Source organism: Cyrtonyx montezumae, unplaced genomic scaffold (genome assembly GCF_038088225.1).
Source record: "Cyrtonyx montezumae isolate F1298 unplaced genomic scaffold, pur_monq_1.0 scaffold_3, whole genome shotgun sequence".
NCBI lineage: Eukaryota > Metazoa > Chordata > Aves > Galliformes > Odontophoridae > Cyrtonyx > Cyrtonyx montezumae.
Genome location: NW_027072034.1, coordinates 72,675,924 through 72,689,713, shown reverse-complemented (window position 1 = coordinate 72,689,713; position 13,790 = coordinate 72,675,924). Strand labels below are relative to the sequence as shown.

Below are 13,790 nucleotides of genomic sequence, written 5' to 3'. Positions count from 1 at the left end.
TATGTTTATATTCTTAACTGACTGTATGGATGCTCCTTGCACTCTCACCTTCCACTAAACAATGCCAAAGAAAAAAAATACCACCTTCCTGCCTACAGCAGCAAAGTGAGGCTGAGAAAAACAGCAGCCCCAGTGCATACTTGCCGAAAGATCCTTCCCAGATAAATCTGGATACTTACCTACTCTTTTAGTCTAATGTCAGATTAGTGTCATTGCTGAAAAAGCCTTCTCTCTGTGGCTCTGGTCACCCGAAGCAATTGGTGCAGACCTTTCCTCTTTCACCGATTCTGTATCTCCTTCTAAAATCTAATCTTAAAACCTGACTTTCTAGCCTCCCTTCAACCCCTTCATTTCTGTCTCTCCTGGTTATTGGTCTTATGACTGAATGCTTTAATATTTTCACCATGCAAGGTCTTTATGTCACCATTTCATGTAATTTATACTTGTGAGCTGGAGCCTTTCCCAGCTCACTTTCAAGCACAGGCCATACACTGAACGGAGTCCAAAATTATCCCCACCCCCTTATTGCTTTGGGGGTTTGGCTTTATTAACAAGGATATAAGCAATAAGAAAATAAAGTTCAGCTGTTTCTAAGGCTTCTCCCTCATGACTGTTCAGCCAGCATCCTAGACGGCTTCTCCCCAGCAAACCATTTTTATCTCTCTTTTAGACAAGGGAACTAATAAGCCACCTACCTCAGTGAGTCAGCAGAACCCACTTAACCCTTTCCCAGAAGGGTCAAAACTCGCTATCAGGATGGTTTGGCTCAGGCTGGTTACAGAACCATATTCAGCCCCTCGGTCCTGAATAATTTATTTGTGCGGCAGACCTGGATTGCTGTTTAAATCAAAATGCTACCCAAACAAAGGCTGCGCTGTGCAGTGCAAAATGAAACCAATTACTACACCGTGCGGTGCTCATCTTTTACAGTGTGAGATGCCCCCTACAGTACCTGCAGAGGACAGGCGTTTCTGTCGAGAGCAGCAGCAGCCTTAGGAAGCAGGAGAGATTTTCAGAGGGAACAGCCTTTGTAAAAGAGCAGATTCACTGCCCGAACGTGTCGTGCACTTTCACTTTGATCCGTCAAAACTGAAGTAAACTGCTTACTGTTGTGAGAAGACACAGGATGGATCTGATGCTCGCACTTAAGACCTTTTCTAGACTGAAATTAAGCTCCAGTTAAGCATAAGCGTCACATTGTTTTGCACAGAGCAACTTTACCAGAGAGAAAGAGAAGCAAAAAATACCTATTTTAGCACATTGCAGAAATTCACTGTAAAATCTCAGAATGTGGATCAAAGCCTAAAATGCCACCACTTTAAATAAAAACCTCAGTGAACTATGCAGAGGTAAGGGATGCACTGTATTGTATCGTGTATTATATTGCAGGAGCAGCACACTGTAAGCCTTGCAGCACCTCTGAATGCCTGCAACATTAACAAGACAATGTTCCTTATGTACTTCAAAAATGAAATCTGTGCTTACTCAAAAAAAAAAAAAAAAAAAAAAGAAAGAAAAAAAAAGATACAAGTAAAATATGTTCTTCTTATTTTTCTAGCTCTGTTATTGTTCAATCACCTGATTTTGAGACTACATTCACCTGACAATAAGTAGCTATCATTTGCCCTGGTCCTGGCTGTCAGAAAGAGTCATCTTTATCTTCAGAGAAACAGGGATAATGTCTAATCAGTGAGTTAGAGTCGAGATAAATGATTCTAAGTTTAGGAAAATTGGCACCTGCATTTTGTTATTAGAAACCATTATTTAGATAGCACTGTGGATGTGCATGGCGTCATACAGAGAAGGACAAAAACTAGACCCTGCGGAGCTTACTGCCTGTATTACACAATTAAAATAGCGAGAGGTGCTAGCATAACAGTGTAGTGAGCCCTAAGCATTACACTGAGAGAGACAAGACAGGAAAGACAACTTTCTCCGAGAGAGTGATGCTGTGCTGTTGCATCATCCCTTCGTCGCTGTTTTACATTCGGCTCTGCCAGAGGGCCCGGAGAGGGAACAAAGAACTCCAGAGAAGAAACTCAGAGAAACTGGCCTAGATGTTTATAAGAGAGAGGTGGAAGATGTTGTCTGATGACAAAGAGTTGCAACATGCCAACTAAACCCATCTCCTAAATCAAGCTTCAAAGCACCACACTCGATTGAAACATTAGAGAAGTCTTTGCACAGTGTCTTCTACAAAAACTCTAGTTATACGCTGTCTTATTACGAGGTCAGTTTGTGTATCACTCTTTTCCAATAAGGTAATTGTCTTGAAAATCAAGACATGACAATCTGACTATAGACAAGAGAGCACAGACTCAGCTGAGCTGCATACAAACAACAAATCAAAGCCAGTGCTCCAGAAACCCAGCCTAAACTAACACTAATCTTCACCCTAACTCTGAATCCTAAATTAGATTTTAGACTGATGGTAGCATTATCCCTCGGTGGCCCAGAGTTATTAGCAGGAACCAACCATGAAGCAAAGGTAGTTCCATCTAAAAGGCAAATACTGTACCACAGGAATACATTCGTTACTGCCTTACACTTCTAAAAAGAAGGAGGCATTTTCTTTTTTCCAGTATTTGACTTCTCTGCTTCTACTCAGTGAAAGAAGACAGTATCTGTATTCTCCTGAACAGCCTTATTTCTGTAGACATTCATAAGGCTGGAATAGAAAATGGAGCCTTTCTAGCAACATCTTCTCAGTGGTATAAAGTAAAATTGATTAAGACAGGAACATTCTTCAAGTTCCTAGAAAAGGCTGTTGGCTTCTGCCTTTTATGACCAAAAAGAGTCCTATAAAAATGTATGCTCAGTCTTTAGCAAAACTAGGAAATTGAAATAATCAAAATGTGATGATTGTTTTTTCAAATGGAGGTGCTGCCATTACTTTGCAGCTGAAACATCACCTGGCTTCTAACATTGTGTTCCTACCTATATTGATCATTTAATGTTAGCATCTTCTTTCTGAAAAACCACAAACACTTCCAAAACTTGACCTCTTCCCTTTATCGCTTTTGATTAAGAAAAGAACTGTCTGCAGGAAATGCCCTGCAAACCACAAAGGATTATCAGAAATATAACGATGAGTGATTCTGGGACTCTGAGACTGTGCTTGTGTTCCTCTAATCTGATCCTTGGTCACTCTTCCTTTCTCCGACGCAGCTTTGCAGTAGTTTCCTCTAGTCGGTTTCTCCAAGCAGCAATAATAGCATCATCATCCAATTCTTCTTCCTCCTCTTTACGCACGCTTCGCTTGTACTGAGAGAACTGTCTAGATGCAAATCTCTCTTCACTTTGTTCCACTTTTGCCTCTTTCTTTCCATTCTCTTCAGACTTCGAAAAGCTCTGGGTGAACTTTCTCTTGGCTCCAAATTCTGACATGTCTGACATGGCCTCCTCTTCACACGCCTCCACGAGATGAGATCTGACTCGATTCTGTGCAGATTCAGGGGATTCAGAGTCAAAGGACGGTTCAGGTGTTTGGCTGAAATCGTGCAGTTCTGGGCTTTTTTCTCCTGAACTTGTTGTCTCACTGACCCTCGACCTTGTGAACTTATACATCTTTTTGTCCTCTTTTGCAGAAGCAGAAGAAAATCTTGACATGGTTCTCAGTGAATCTCCTTTTGACTCATAGGAAGAACTGTCAAGCTCTTCTCTTTGGGATCTGGAGAATTTGTAACTAGACATTTCAGAATCCATCTCTCTAACTTTGGATGATCTGCTGTATTTCTCTCTGAAATTCTCACTTTGATCATGATATGAGGATTGCTTTTCTGCTTTCAGGCTACTAAGCCACTTGGTAACATCAGTCTGTACTTCTGACTTCAGTGCACCTTGGTTTGCAGATAGACTGGACAGAGTAAAGATTGTATCATATCCGTCTAGATCTGCTTGCAGTGGGTGCCTGTAGTTGTTTGTTGTACTCTCTACTTCATCTTCTATTTCATTTTCCTCTCCTTTGGTCACCTTTTTTTTAAATAGAGTGCTGCGTTTATTGTCACTCATCACCTTTTCGATTTGGTAATCTGACATTTTCTCCCTCATTTCCATTTGCATCTCCTTCTCCTTCCTGCTGAGTTTCTTTAGGTCAACATCATCAGCAAAGAGGCTGTACAGTGGTTTGCTCGTTTGCATAGCCTTCATGTTTGAACGAGTCCCTTCTGCCCTTGCATTCATGGAGGTATTGCAAGACAGGACAGACTGAGACTCAGCCCTGTGCACATCCTGCTGACAGAGATGAGAGGCAGAAAAAGATGAGCCACACTGAGAACTCAGAAGGGAAACCTTATCATCATCAACACGCCTGCCAAGGTCTCCTGACATTACACTGGAGGCCATTGCAGACGATGGACGGGACAGCATCATGATCTCATTTTGCTTTTGAGCAATGGTTTCATTGACCACGTTAGCAATCCAGTTCTGAATGCTTGCCATAGATATCGTGTCACCTGGGCCAACTGGGAGATTGGGAAGGGGAATATTTGGCTGTGTTGCCCCAGTGCTGCTCCTGGTCTGTGATAAAGATGAATGGTTTGTCTTCATGCTCAGTGTAGAAGCTGCATCCTCAGCACCATTCGCAGAAGGAGCTGAGGCCCAGAAAGCAGACAAGGGGATACTCCCACTCATTGTACTGTCTGTCTCCCAGCTGCACATGGACTGGCTTTCTTCTAAAATTTTCTTTGAGCGTTCAAGGAGCTCTACGCGCCTCTGCTTCTTTTTAGCTGAAGCAGAATCTTCACTTTTGGCAAACTCCACAAATTCCTCCTTGCTTTCACAGCCCACCTTCTTCTGTCGCTTCATTTTCCAAGCCTGGTAAGCACTCAGGTTAACGTCTGACAAATTCTTCCCTTCAGTCCCCTCCTCACCAGTCTGGCTGCCATCTTCTGCTGGAGATGGTGCAGAAGATGATGATGATTCTAAATCCTTCTTGTGAAAGCCAAACTGGATCCTCTTGATCTTCCACCTTTCTAGAGGAGTCAACTTGTCTTTGTTTTTGTGGCAGAAATTATAAAAGGAGCTACAGTCTGACAACACACTTTCCTCATCCACATCCCTTTCTTTTCTTCCTGTTTCTGGGGACTGTCTCTCCCCACCAATCTTATTTTTAGAACGATACCTCTGAACAGCTTCCTTCTCGATCTCCATCAGCCTCTGGTTCCACATGTCCCAGGTGCTCTCTGAAGACATAGAGTCTGTGCGGCTCCTCCTCATCCTGCTAAAGCTGCTGGCTTCCAACTGGCGCTTTAGGGTTCGGATCTCAAAACTGCTCACACTCTCGTCATCACTAAATTCATTTGATCGGTAAGGCCTTTCTCCCATGCTAGGATTTCCATCCTCCTCTCTGGGTGGACCCTCCATTTGGTATTTCTCATTTCTGCGCTGCCAGTCATGGATCCTCTGTTCCACATCTTCCTCAGATTGCTCTCCTTCCTGAGCCAGAAGCCTTGGGGACACCCTTTTTCCATGGTCAGTTGCTGATTCCTTTGCAAGCAGGCCCTGTTTCTTTCTCCATTCCTCATATAACTGTTCCTCTTCCTCCTCACTGATGAGGGTGGAGTGTTTGGAAACCCGGCTAGTTTTTCCCACTGATGAAGAGCTCATAAAACTGCTTAGCATGCTGCTGTTGTCTTCCTCTTCTACTGTGATAGAGTGTGCTTTGGGTCCTGTGATGCTTTCAGAGTCACCAGCTCCAGACAGCCGGGAAGATGTCCCTAGGTGGGTGACGGGACTTTGACTAGGAGTGACATCTTCATCTCCTGTATGCTCCAATTCTCGTTCCTCCAGTAATTGCTCGTTAAGCTCCCTTAGCTGCTTGAGGAAGCCATCATTAGGATAAATGGCACGCTTCTTTCTCAGAGTCATCAGTGCCTCCAGAATGGTCATATGGTGATAGATCATCAGGTAAGCAGCCACCAGCACAGCTGAGCGACTGATCCCCATTTCACTGCTGACAAGGATTTTTCCTACAGACATTGAACACAGAAGTAATTAGCTATTTCCTAAAACAGAGAGAAGTTGCTCTGATGTGCAGCACAAATGCATTCTCTGAATACTGTTAAAAACGGATTACATGTTTCAGTGACTGAAATCAATAATAGATATTTTTTGCTAGCTTTGTCTTAGTAAAAGTCTAGATACATATGAACAAAAACTATATCTGTTTCAAAAGCCATGGGCATGCACATTTTAAGACAAGCTAAACAACATTCATATTTTCTCCACTACAATTCATTTCCCCAAATATTCAAAAAGTTTATAGTGGGTATTAGAAAAAGAATGATGCAGTATTTTGGACTCCCAGGCTGACACAGGATAAGACGTGTAAGCTTTCCATGCTTCAGTTTTCCCATATGTGAAAAGGGAGATGTTAGCAGTGGCCTCCAGGAAGGTATTGAGTTGATACAGAAATAATATCAACTAGGAACATAATAGGACTTAAATATAACTTTATATTAATTTAATCATATTTTTGTTTCAGAACCCATATCTGCTGTCTGCAGGGCTCACTGGAACTATTACAGGTAGACTGCCTGGAGGCCAGAGCCAGAGCGTATCTCAGAAGAGGAGGACCAAGCAACTAGTGGAAAAGAGCTGATTTTGACTCCAATAAGCTGGCACAGAAACTCCAATCTTTGTGATCCACTGTTCTGTAAACAGTGAAAGCTGTTCAGATCTGCTGTATTTCACAGTGTTCACTCAGTAACCGTTCGTGCAAAAAAACCTAAGCTCTGGCATGAAAATATTGTTTTTTTTTTTAAATATAGTTTTATAGCAAATTAAAGAAAAGCTTGAGAATACAAAGAGAGAATAAATGAGGCTTTGCTAGCCTGCAAACAACTGAAATTGTTGTCCCCTGATGTGTGATAAACTCCAATGTATCAGTGTGCTCTTTGCACTGAAACTTAATGAAGCCAGTTTAAACACCTCCTTCCTGACTGTTGATGTGCTACAATAGGTATTTACTTAATGTACCTATTCCTACGCTTTCCAAATGTCTTTTACATCTTTCTTAGTATCAAACTCCCTAGTTGTCTTCCGAGTGTTTTAACAGCCAGTAAAGCCTTTCTAACAGCTCACCAAAAGGGGGAGATCTCACTCCTCTTTCTGTCTCCCTGTGTTGTCGCTGGTTCCCTCTGGTGACCTAGTTCAGCTTACTAGCCCTGTGTTTGGGAGGGCAGTTGGATTTGCAGTCTTAGTGAGGTGAAGTCAACAGTTACACAAAGTAGGCATCAGTCATATGCCAAGGGTATAAATGGGAGTTATGAGTAAGAACGTGGAGGAGTAGAGTGTCCCTCCTCTTGCTCGTAGTGGTGAGCTATTGAAATGGGCTCAACCTGTCTTGTGTAACTCCATCTTCATTTGGCATCAGCTGTTTATCAGAGTAACGCTTCCACCCATTAATACCCAAGCATTCTGAAGTAGTGTAATCTTTTCTCCTTACCCCTGTAAGTCAGCAGTGCTTCATCCAGGAACTCTGCAGCTGGACGGAAGTGTTTGGAGATATCTATATCTGGAAAATCATCCACTTCAATGCCCATGTATTGGATATTCAGACCGTTGTAGAAATCTGGTCCTGTGTATACGCCTGTACCATGAGCTGCGTTCAAGACATGCGTGATGCCCAGTCTCTTCAAACGGCTTTTGTTCACTGCAACACTCCTTCAGAAAAGAAAAGAAGGTGTTAGATATCAGCGTTCCTATTTCAGGTGGGAAAGAAGCTGTGTGCTGCAAGAGCTACCCAATTCCCAGTCTGTGTCACTTGTCCAACACAGGGATCCCCTCAGACCTCAAAGTCCTTTGAGAGTTCTGAAATTATTTCTCTACAATACTCACTGGGAAAAGATAAATGTGCACTCACCAGTACTGCTGCGTGCTCTGTTTCAACTTCATCATCCTGTTGTCTTAGGTTCATGCTATTTACTTATTTCTCCATTTTTATCACCCCACAATTGATGTTTTAAACCATATCCCCTTCTAATTCTATGCTGGTCACCTGTACAGGTGTCTCAGTGGTACAGGAGACCTAACTATTTCCACTCAACATTTGCTATGGTATTTCTTTTTCAATTTTCTTTTACACAAGAAAGACTTAAGTCCCAATTTCAGAAGAGCTCAATTTGGGCTCATTTTCCTTTCCTAAATTTTCTGGATTTTTAAAACAGCGTAGGAAAACAGCTGAATTCTGATTAAGACATATTTACTTCTCAGCACACAGAGATCTTTGCGAGCACATAATCTATGCAAGCATACATGTGAACATATATTCAGATGGCACAAATTTGCTCAGAAACAGCAGTGAGGCATGGAAACAGTCTGCCCAAGGAGGGAGTGTAGTCACTGTCACTGGAGGTATTCAAGACCATGTAGGTGTGGCACTGAGGGACATGGACAGTGGACACACAGTGGGGATGGGGTAGTGGCTGGATTGGGTGATCTTAGTGGCCTCTTCCAACCTTAATGATTCTATGGTTCTGTGATTCATACTCTAAAAATCACTGTGACTTTCTAGGGATTAAAGGTATTAGATGCATGTAATGCATGCCTTCAGTGGTTCCATCTCATGCAACTTGATACAGAAGTTGTCACTCACTTTTCCGCTATGAAGACATTAGGCCAGACTTCATCCACAGCATCTCTGGGAGTCTCCAGCCTGTCCTTTACAAGTGCCCGCTGCAAGTCCATCACACATGGAGTGTTAAACAAGCTGGTGTCATCAATCTTTTCCTTAACTCGGTTGTACAGGTCTTCCACCATCAACTGCTGTGCAGACTCTAACATCTTGGGACACACTGCATCTACCTTGATGTGCTTTGTCTTTAGTTCTGGAACAAACTGACAATTAACTAAAATCATGTAAAAACAAACCAAATACACAACCTGGCATTCTTTGTTCCCGAGATAACCCTTGTGGATTTTTTTTTCCCAGTGGCCACACACCATCCTGTCTGCAATGCATGCACATACATGCTTATCTAATAGCCTGCAGGTCATTATAATGGGTACACCATCCTCTCAGTACAGAGACACAATGGCTTGGGAGATAAAGTGTACAGTCCTTCTAGCCCCAAAAGAATGGAAGACAACACTGTTGCAGCAAGCAACTAGCAACTAGCATTTCCACCACTGTTGTACATGATTCTGCCACAGATTCAGTCCACAACTTCAAAGTCACCAAATCTTTCTGTATATTGTTATTTGCTGCCCAGAGATGATGAGGAAATGAACACTGTCCCTGGAGGTGTTGAAGAACCCTGGAGATTTGGCACTGAGGGACATGGTTAGTGGGCATGGTGGGTGTGGGTAGATGGTTGGACTACATTATTTTAGAAGTCTTTTCCAACCCTAGTGATTCTGTGATTCTATAATTTCTTTGTGGTTTGCACCTCTGCCTCAGGTGTGGTTTGCTCATAAAGGCTCTTTTGTCTTTTTGAGGTCTCTGAATGAAAAACGCAAAACAATTGCAACTCAAGTCTCTACTATGTACATACTTCTTTTACATTTCCTCCTCTTACCTTCACTGATTATTTGTTTGGCAGCCACAGCAGATGACAGATGGATAGGCTCCATGAATATGCTCTCTGTATCAGCGTCCGAAATCATCGAATACCTGCCAACCAACCACACTTCCTATTAGGCAAATGTCCTCTGATGGGATCCCATCTCCATGACCCATGATCCCATTAACCTTTATACCCATTCTAGAGGACAGCAAGAGGAAACCAGAGCAAAAAGAATCTACTGCTGATAGAAGGAGAGCCCAATTCTTACCAAGCCCTCACACTGCTCTCCAGAGGAGTGTTAAAGGCTTTGAATACACCTTTCTATCCAGTGTTTGCAGGATATAAAAAGGGTCCTAAGGGAGAAGAGCTTCAGTCAGCTGGGAGTACAGAAGAATAGGCCAGTGGGGAAGGTATTGGGCAGAGAAATGTCTGGTTTGAGACAGGAAGAGGGATGGATCAAAAGGAACAATCTTAAAAATAGCTCTCACCTCAACAGACAGAAATTAATGTTGTCCTATTAATTCAAAACGAATTATGATACAAAAATGCCATTTGTTTTCTGTTACCTAATTGTCTGTAAGCATCTTCTGAGTTATGACAAGTTGCCATACAAGCATTAACATTGAAACTGGTCACTAGTGTTCCTCAGGAGTCAGTATAGGGGTCTGTTCTGTTTAATATTCTTTAGTGATGACCTGGACAAGGGGATTGAGCACCCTCAGTAAATTGCAGATGATACCAAGTTTGGAGGAAGCACAGAATCATAGAATCACCAAGGTTGGAAAAGACTTACAAGATCATCCAGTCCAAACACCTACAACCAGTAGTTCTCACTAAACCATGACCCTCAACACAACGTCTAAATCAAAATATTGACATCAATCTGCCTGAGGGTACAAAGACACTACAGAGGGATCTGGACAGGCTGGATCACTGGGCTGAGACCAATGGGATGAAGATCAACAAGGCCAAGTGCCAGGTCCTGCACTTTGGCCACAGCAACCCCAGGCAACACTACAGGCTTGGGAAGAGTGGCTGGAAGACTGTGTGGAAGGAATGAACCTAGTATGAGCCAGCAGTGTGCCTAGGTGGCCAGGAAGGCATCCTGGTTTGTATAGTGCAGCCAGCAGAAGCAGGGAAGTGATCGTCCCCCTGTACTCAGCACTGGTGAGGCCACACCTCAAGCAGTGTGTTCATTTGTGGGGCCCTCACTGTAAGAAAGACATCAAGGCCCTGGAGCCTCAGAGAAGAGTAATAAAGCTGGTGATGGTTCTGGAGCACAAGTCTTATGGGGACTAGCTGAGGGAACTGGAATTATTTAGTCTGAATAAGAGGAGGCTCAGGGGAGACATATTGCACTCTACACCTGCCTGAAAAGAGGTTGTGGAGAGGTGGGAGTCAGCTTCTCCCAGGTAGCAGTGATAGGATGAGAGCAAATGGTCTCAAGTTGCACCAGGGGAGGTTCAGGTTGGGAATTAGGAAACATTTATTCTCTGAAACAGTGGTGAGGTCCTGGAAGGGAGGGGAAAAAATGAGAGGGAAGGGAATTTTACTTTATATGAGCTCAGTGTGCTTCCTAAACAATTATTCAAGAAGTTAAATGAAATAAGCATTCTGCCTACTTTTTTCTGCAGTGTCCCACAGCTGAGGGTCCTAACGTGAAACATTTCACAGCTTCCTGCTTCAAAGGGTCACTGGGGCAGATTTTTTCAAACAGATTCCTCCTCCCTGCCTTCAGCTAAAGCATCTCAAAGCATACAGAAAGTCCTGCAGAGCATTTTCCTTTAGGAAAGGAGTACAGAGGGGTTACTCAGATGTGGTACTAAGGAATGTGGTTTAGTGGGCGATATTGGTGGTAGGTGGACTGGATTATCTTGGAGGTTGTTTCCAACCTTGGTGATTCTATGATTCTATGACTTTTTTCCTTGTTTTAGGTGTAAATCAAGCTTTTTTAACATGCAGTAATTCAATGCTTGCTCAGTGACAGCCTCCTGTTTGATACCCAAAGCCTGCAGCTAAGGATGGCTCTCAACCAAACCCAAAGATCTTCAGTCTCTCTTGGGGAAAAAAAGAAGGACCCACGTGGACATAAAACATCCACAGATCCTTATAGTGGGCATAAAAAAATGGGCTACGTGCTTTTGGAGAGAAGAAGGGAAAGGCAATGTGCCATCATACACACTCACCGGCTGGGCGAGGGGCTGCGCAGGTAGTGGGCCTGCACCTCCTTCACGTCTGGGCCCTCCTTCTCTTCATCGGGCACCACTTGCTCGCTGTCTGAATCCCCGCTGCTGGCCATGGCAGCTGAGGGGGGGTCCACTGGAAGGGAGGAATATGCAACACAGTGCTGTTACAGGCAGCACCAGGCTGGTGGTGAACCCTGGCCACAGGGCGGGTGGAAGGGTTCACATATCTTCCCAAGCAAGGTGGTGGTGCAAGGAGCTGTGTAATGGCTTCTCTGCCAGGGCACCTGCTGATCCCGTGTCCTCGTGCTGCTTCCTGGCTGGTGCCCAGCAGCACTGGTGCCTTCCTTGCCCGTGAGTAGGCATGCAGGGGGCCAGGAGGAAGGCTGGCGGGGTAGAAACTCTATCTCCCCCCTGTGCGTGGTCTCTGGACGGAGCTGTATGCTGCCAGGCCGGGACAGCAGAGAGCGTCAGCGAAAGAAACACGAGACCTCACCTCCCCAGCATAAAACACTCCACCAGCTCCAAGCCAAAGCCATGGGTTCAGCTAGCCTCAACTCTCAGGACTTTGTCCTTGTAGCCCTTTGCTGGGAGGCAGCCATGCTCACCTGGAAAGGCCATTGCTTGGCCTGGAGCTTGAAAACACAGCCACTACCACCTCCCTGGGTGGGAGCAGCGAGCTGACAGGGCAGCAAGGAGGCAGAGAGCAAGGAAATGGCACTTACCGCCTGTGCCTGGATGAAGGGCTACGTCCCTGATGGGGCACAGCGAAGGAGCCCTGAGAGCGGGACAGGAAACCTGGCAGGGAGCTGTATGAGAGAGAGAAACTCGCTGGCCCCCTCTCTCCCCGTGCCTTCTTCATCGAGGGGCAGGACAACTGTCGTTTCCAAGCCTTTATCAGCCCTCTAAATATAGCCTGCCCTGTGCTGGCTGCTGGGCTGCATGGGGAGGAATTCAGTACCTCACAGGCGGCAGCTGCTCGGACACTTAACTCCTTCCCGGCTGCGGGACCTATCCCCCTGTGTGTTTCCTCCTTGCAGGAGGCACCCAGAGAAGAGACCAGAGCCACCAAGGCTGGGCCTCACCTGGTGGGAGCCTCCAGGTGACTGAGACCTCACCGAGCACAACCTGAAACACCACAGAGACCCCCTGATGTCCTTGTTTGGGGTGAGCTAGCCCGAGCTCATCAGAAGTGAGTGGCATTTCACTTCTGGATGAGCTAGCACTTGAGGTGCACTGCATCTTCCTCTGAGGCCACTTCATTGAGGAAACCTCCATTCTGGACTTGCTGTCTCCCAGCAAAGCTTGCCAGACCGGCTGGTGGGGGAGAACACTGTGAGAGCTGGAAATGCTATTTACAGTGTGGATGGCTCCAGTTCTGAGTCATGCAGTGATATCCCACCATTGACTCCTTTCGTAAACATAAAATGAACAAGAAAGGACATGTAAAAGGATACTGACCTTTCTTATGGCACAGCTCTCTGTGCTGCTGTGATGTGCTGTGCAGGGCATGCATCTGCCCTGTACTTCTTAGCTGAGGGCTGCATCCCCAATCAGGGATACTGTGTGGCAATAGGGAAGAGCCATGAAGTGGGCACCTGAGTTTTGTACTCATAGCCTAGACTTGTCTTTATCCATTTACTGGGCCAGGCAGGCGGGAACAAGAAAATGCAATATATTGATTCCAGGGAGTCACACCAAGGGGAAATGCATTTTGGATTACAGGTTTGAACAGATCCTAATGTACCAAAAGAGGAAGAATTAGTTGATCCAACAGCTGTCTTCTCTGGGCAATGCAAGTTTTAGGCACTTCTCAAATGTAGCGCCACGTGTGTTCATGTTAATTGCTGCTAACTGAGGCAGGGAGTGATCTAAAGAAGTTTGCTTGTGGGATCCCATATTATTGGAGAATGGAGTTTCAGGAGCACATACACCATAGACATCCAATAAAAACTCTCTCACATTTATCAAAAACTCCAGAGGCCCTCAAAAGAGAACCGTCAGGAAAAAGTATCAGGATTTAAGTGTCCAAATACCCCTAACAAACAAGAGTGGTAAATAAAGGGGATCTAAAGGAGCTGCTGAATATCAGATTTATGTA

General features: G+C 44.6%; 1 protein-coding gene across 1 annotated transcript; it reads right to left on the bottom strand.

Annotated features, from left to right (window-relative positions):
• Positions 1 to 2,361: 2,361 nt before the first annotated feature.
• Positions 2,362 to 12,460, bottom strand: STYXL2 (serine/threonine/tyrosine interacting like 2). Its single transcript, XM_065741872.1, has 6 exons — positions 12,415 to 12,460; positions 11,693 to 11,825; positions 9,519 to 9,613; positions 8,597 to 8,828; positions 7,448 to 7,665; positions 2,362 to 5,969 (listed from the first exon to the last, which is right to left on the bottom strand). Exons 2-6 carry the CDS (start codon positions 11,803 to 11,805, stop codon positions 3,145 to 3,147), a joined length of 3,483 nt encoding a protein of 1,160 aa, XP_065597944.1. The 5' UTR covers positions 11,806 to 11,825; positions 12,415 to 12,460; the 3' UTR covers positions 2,362 to 3,144.
• Between the last annotated feature and the right edge of the window lie 1,330 nt (positions 12,461 to 13,790).

What these genes read in the sequence shown, in the direction of transcription:
- STYXL2 (XM_065741872.1), bottom strand. Translation starts at nt 11,805, where the DNA reads ATGGCCAGCAGCGGGGATTCAGACAGCGAGCAAGTGGTGCCCGATGAA. An exon ending in CAAACAAATAATCAGTGAAG is followed by an intron (nt 8,829 to 9,518) that starts GTAAGAGGAGGA and finishes AGTTTGTTCCAG; the next exon opens with AACTAAAGACAAAGCACATC. An exon ending in AGCACTGCTGACTTACAGGG is followed by an intron (nt 5,970 to 7,447) that starts GTAAGGAGAAAA and finishes CAATGTCTGTAG; the next exon opens with GAAAAATCCTTGTCAGCAGT.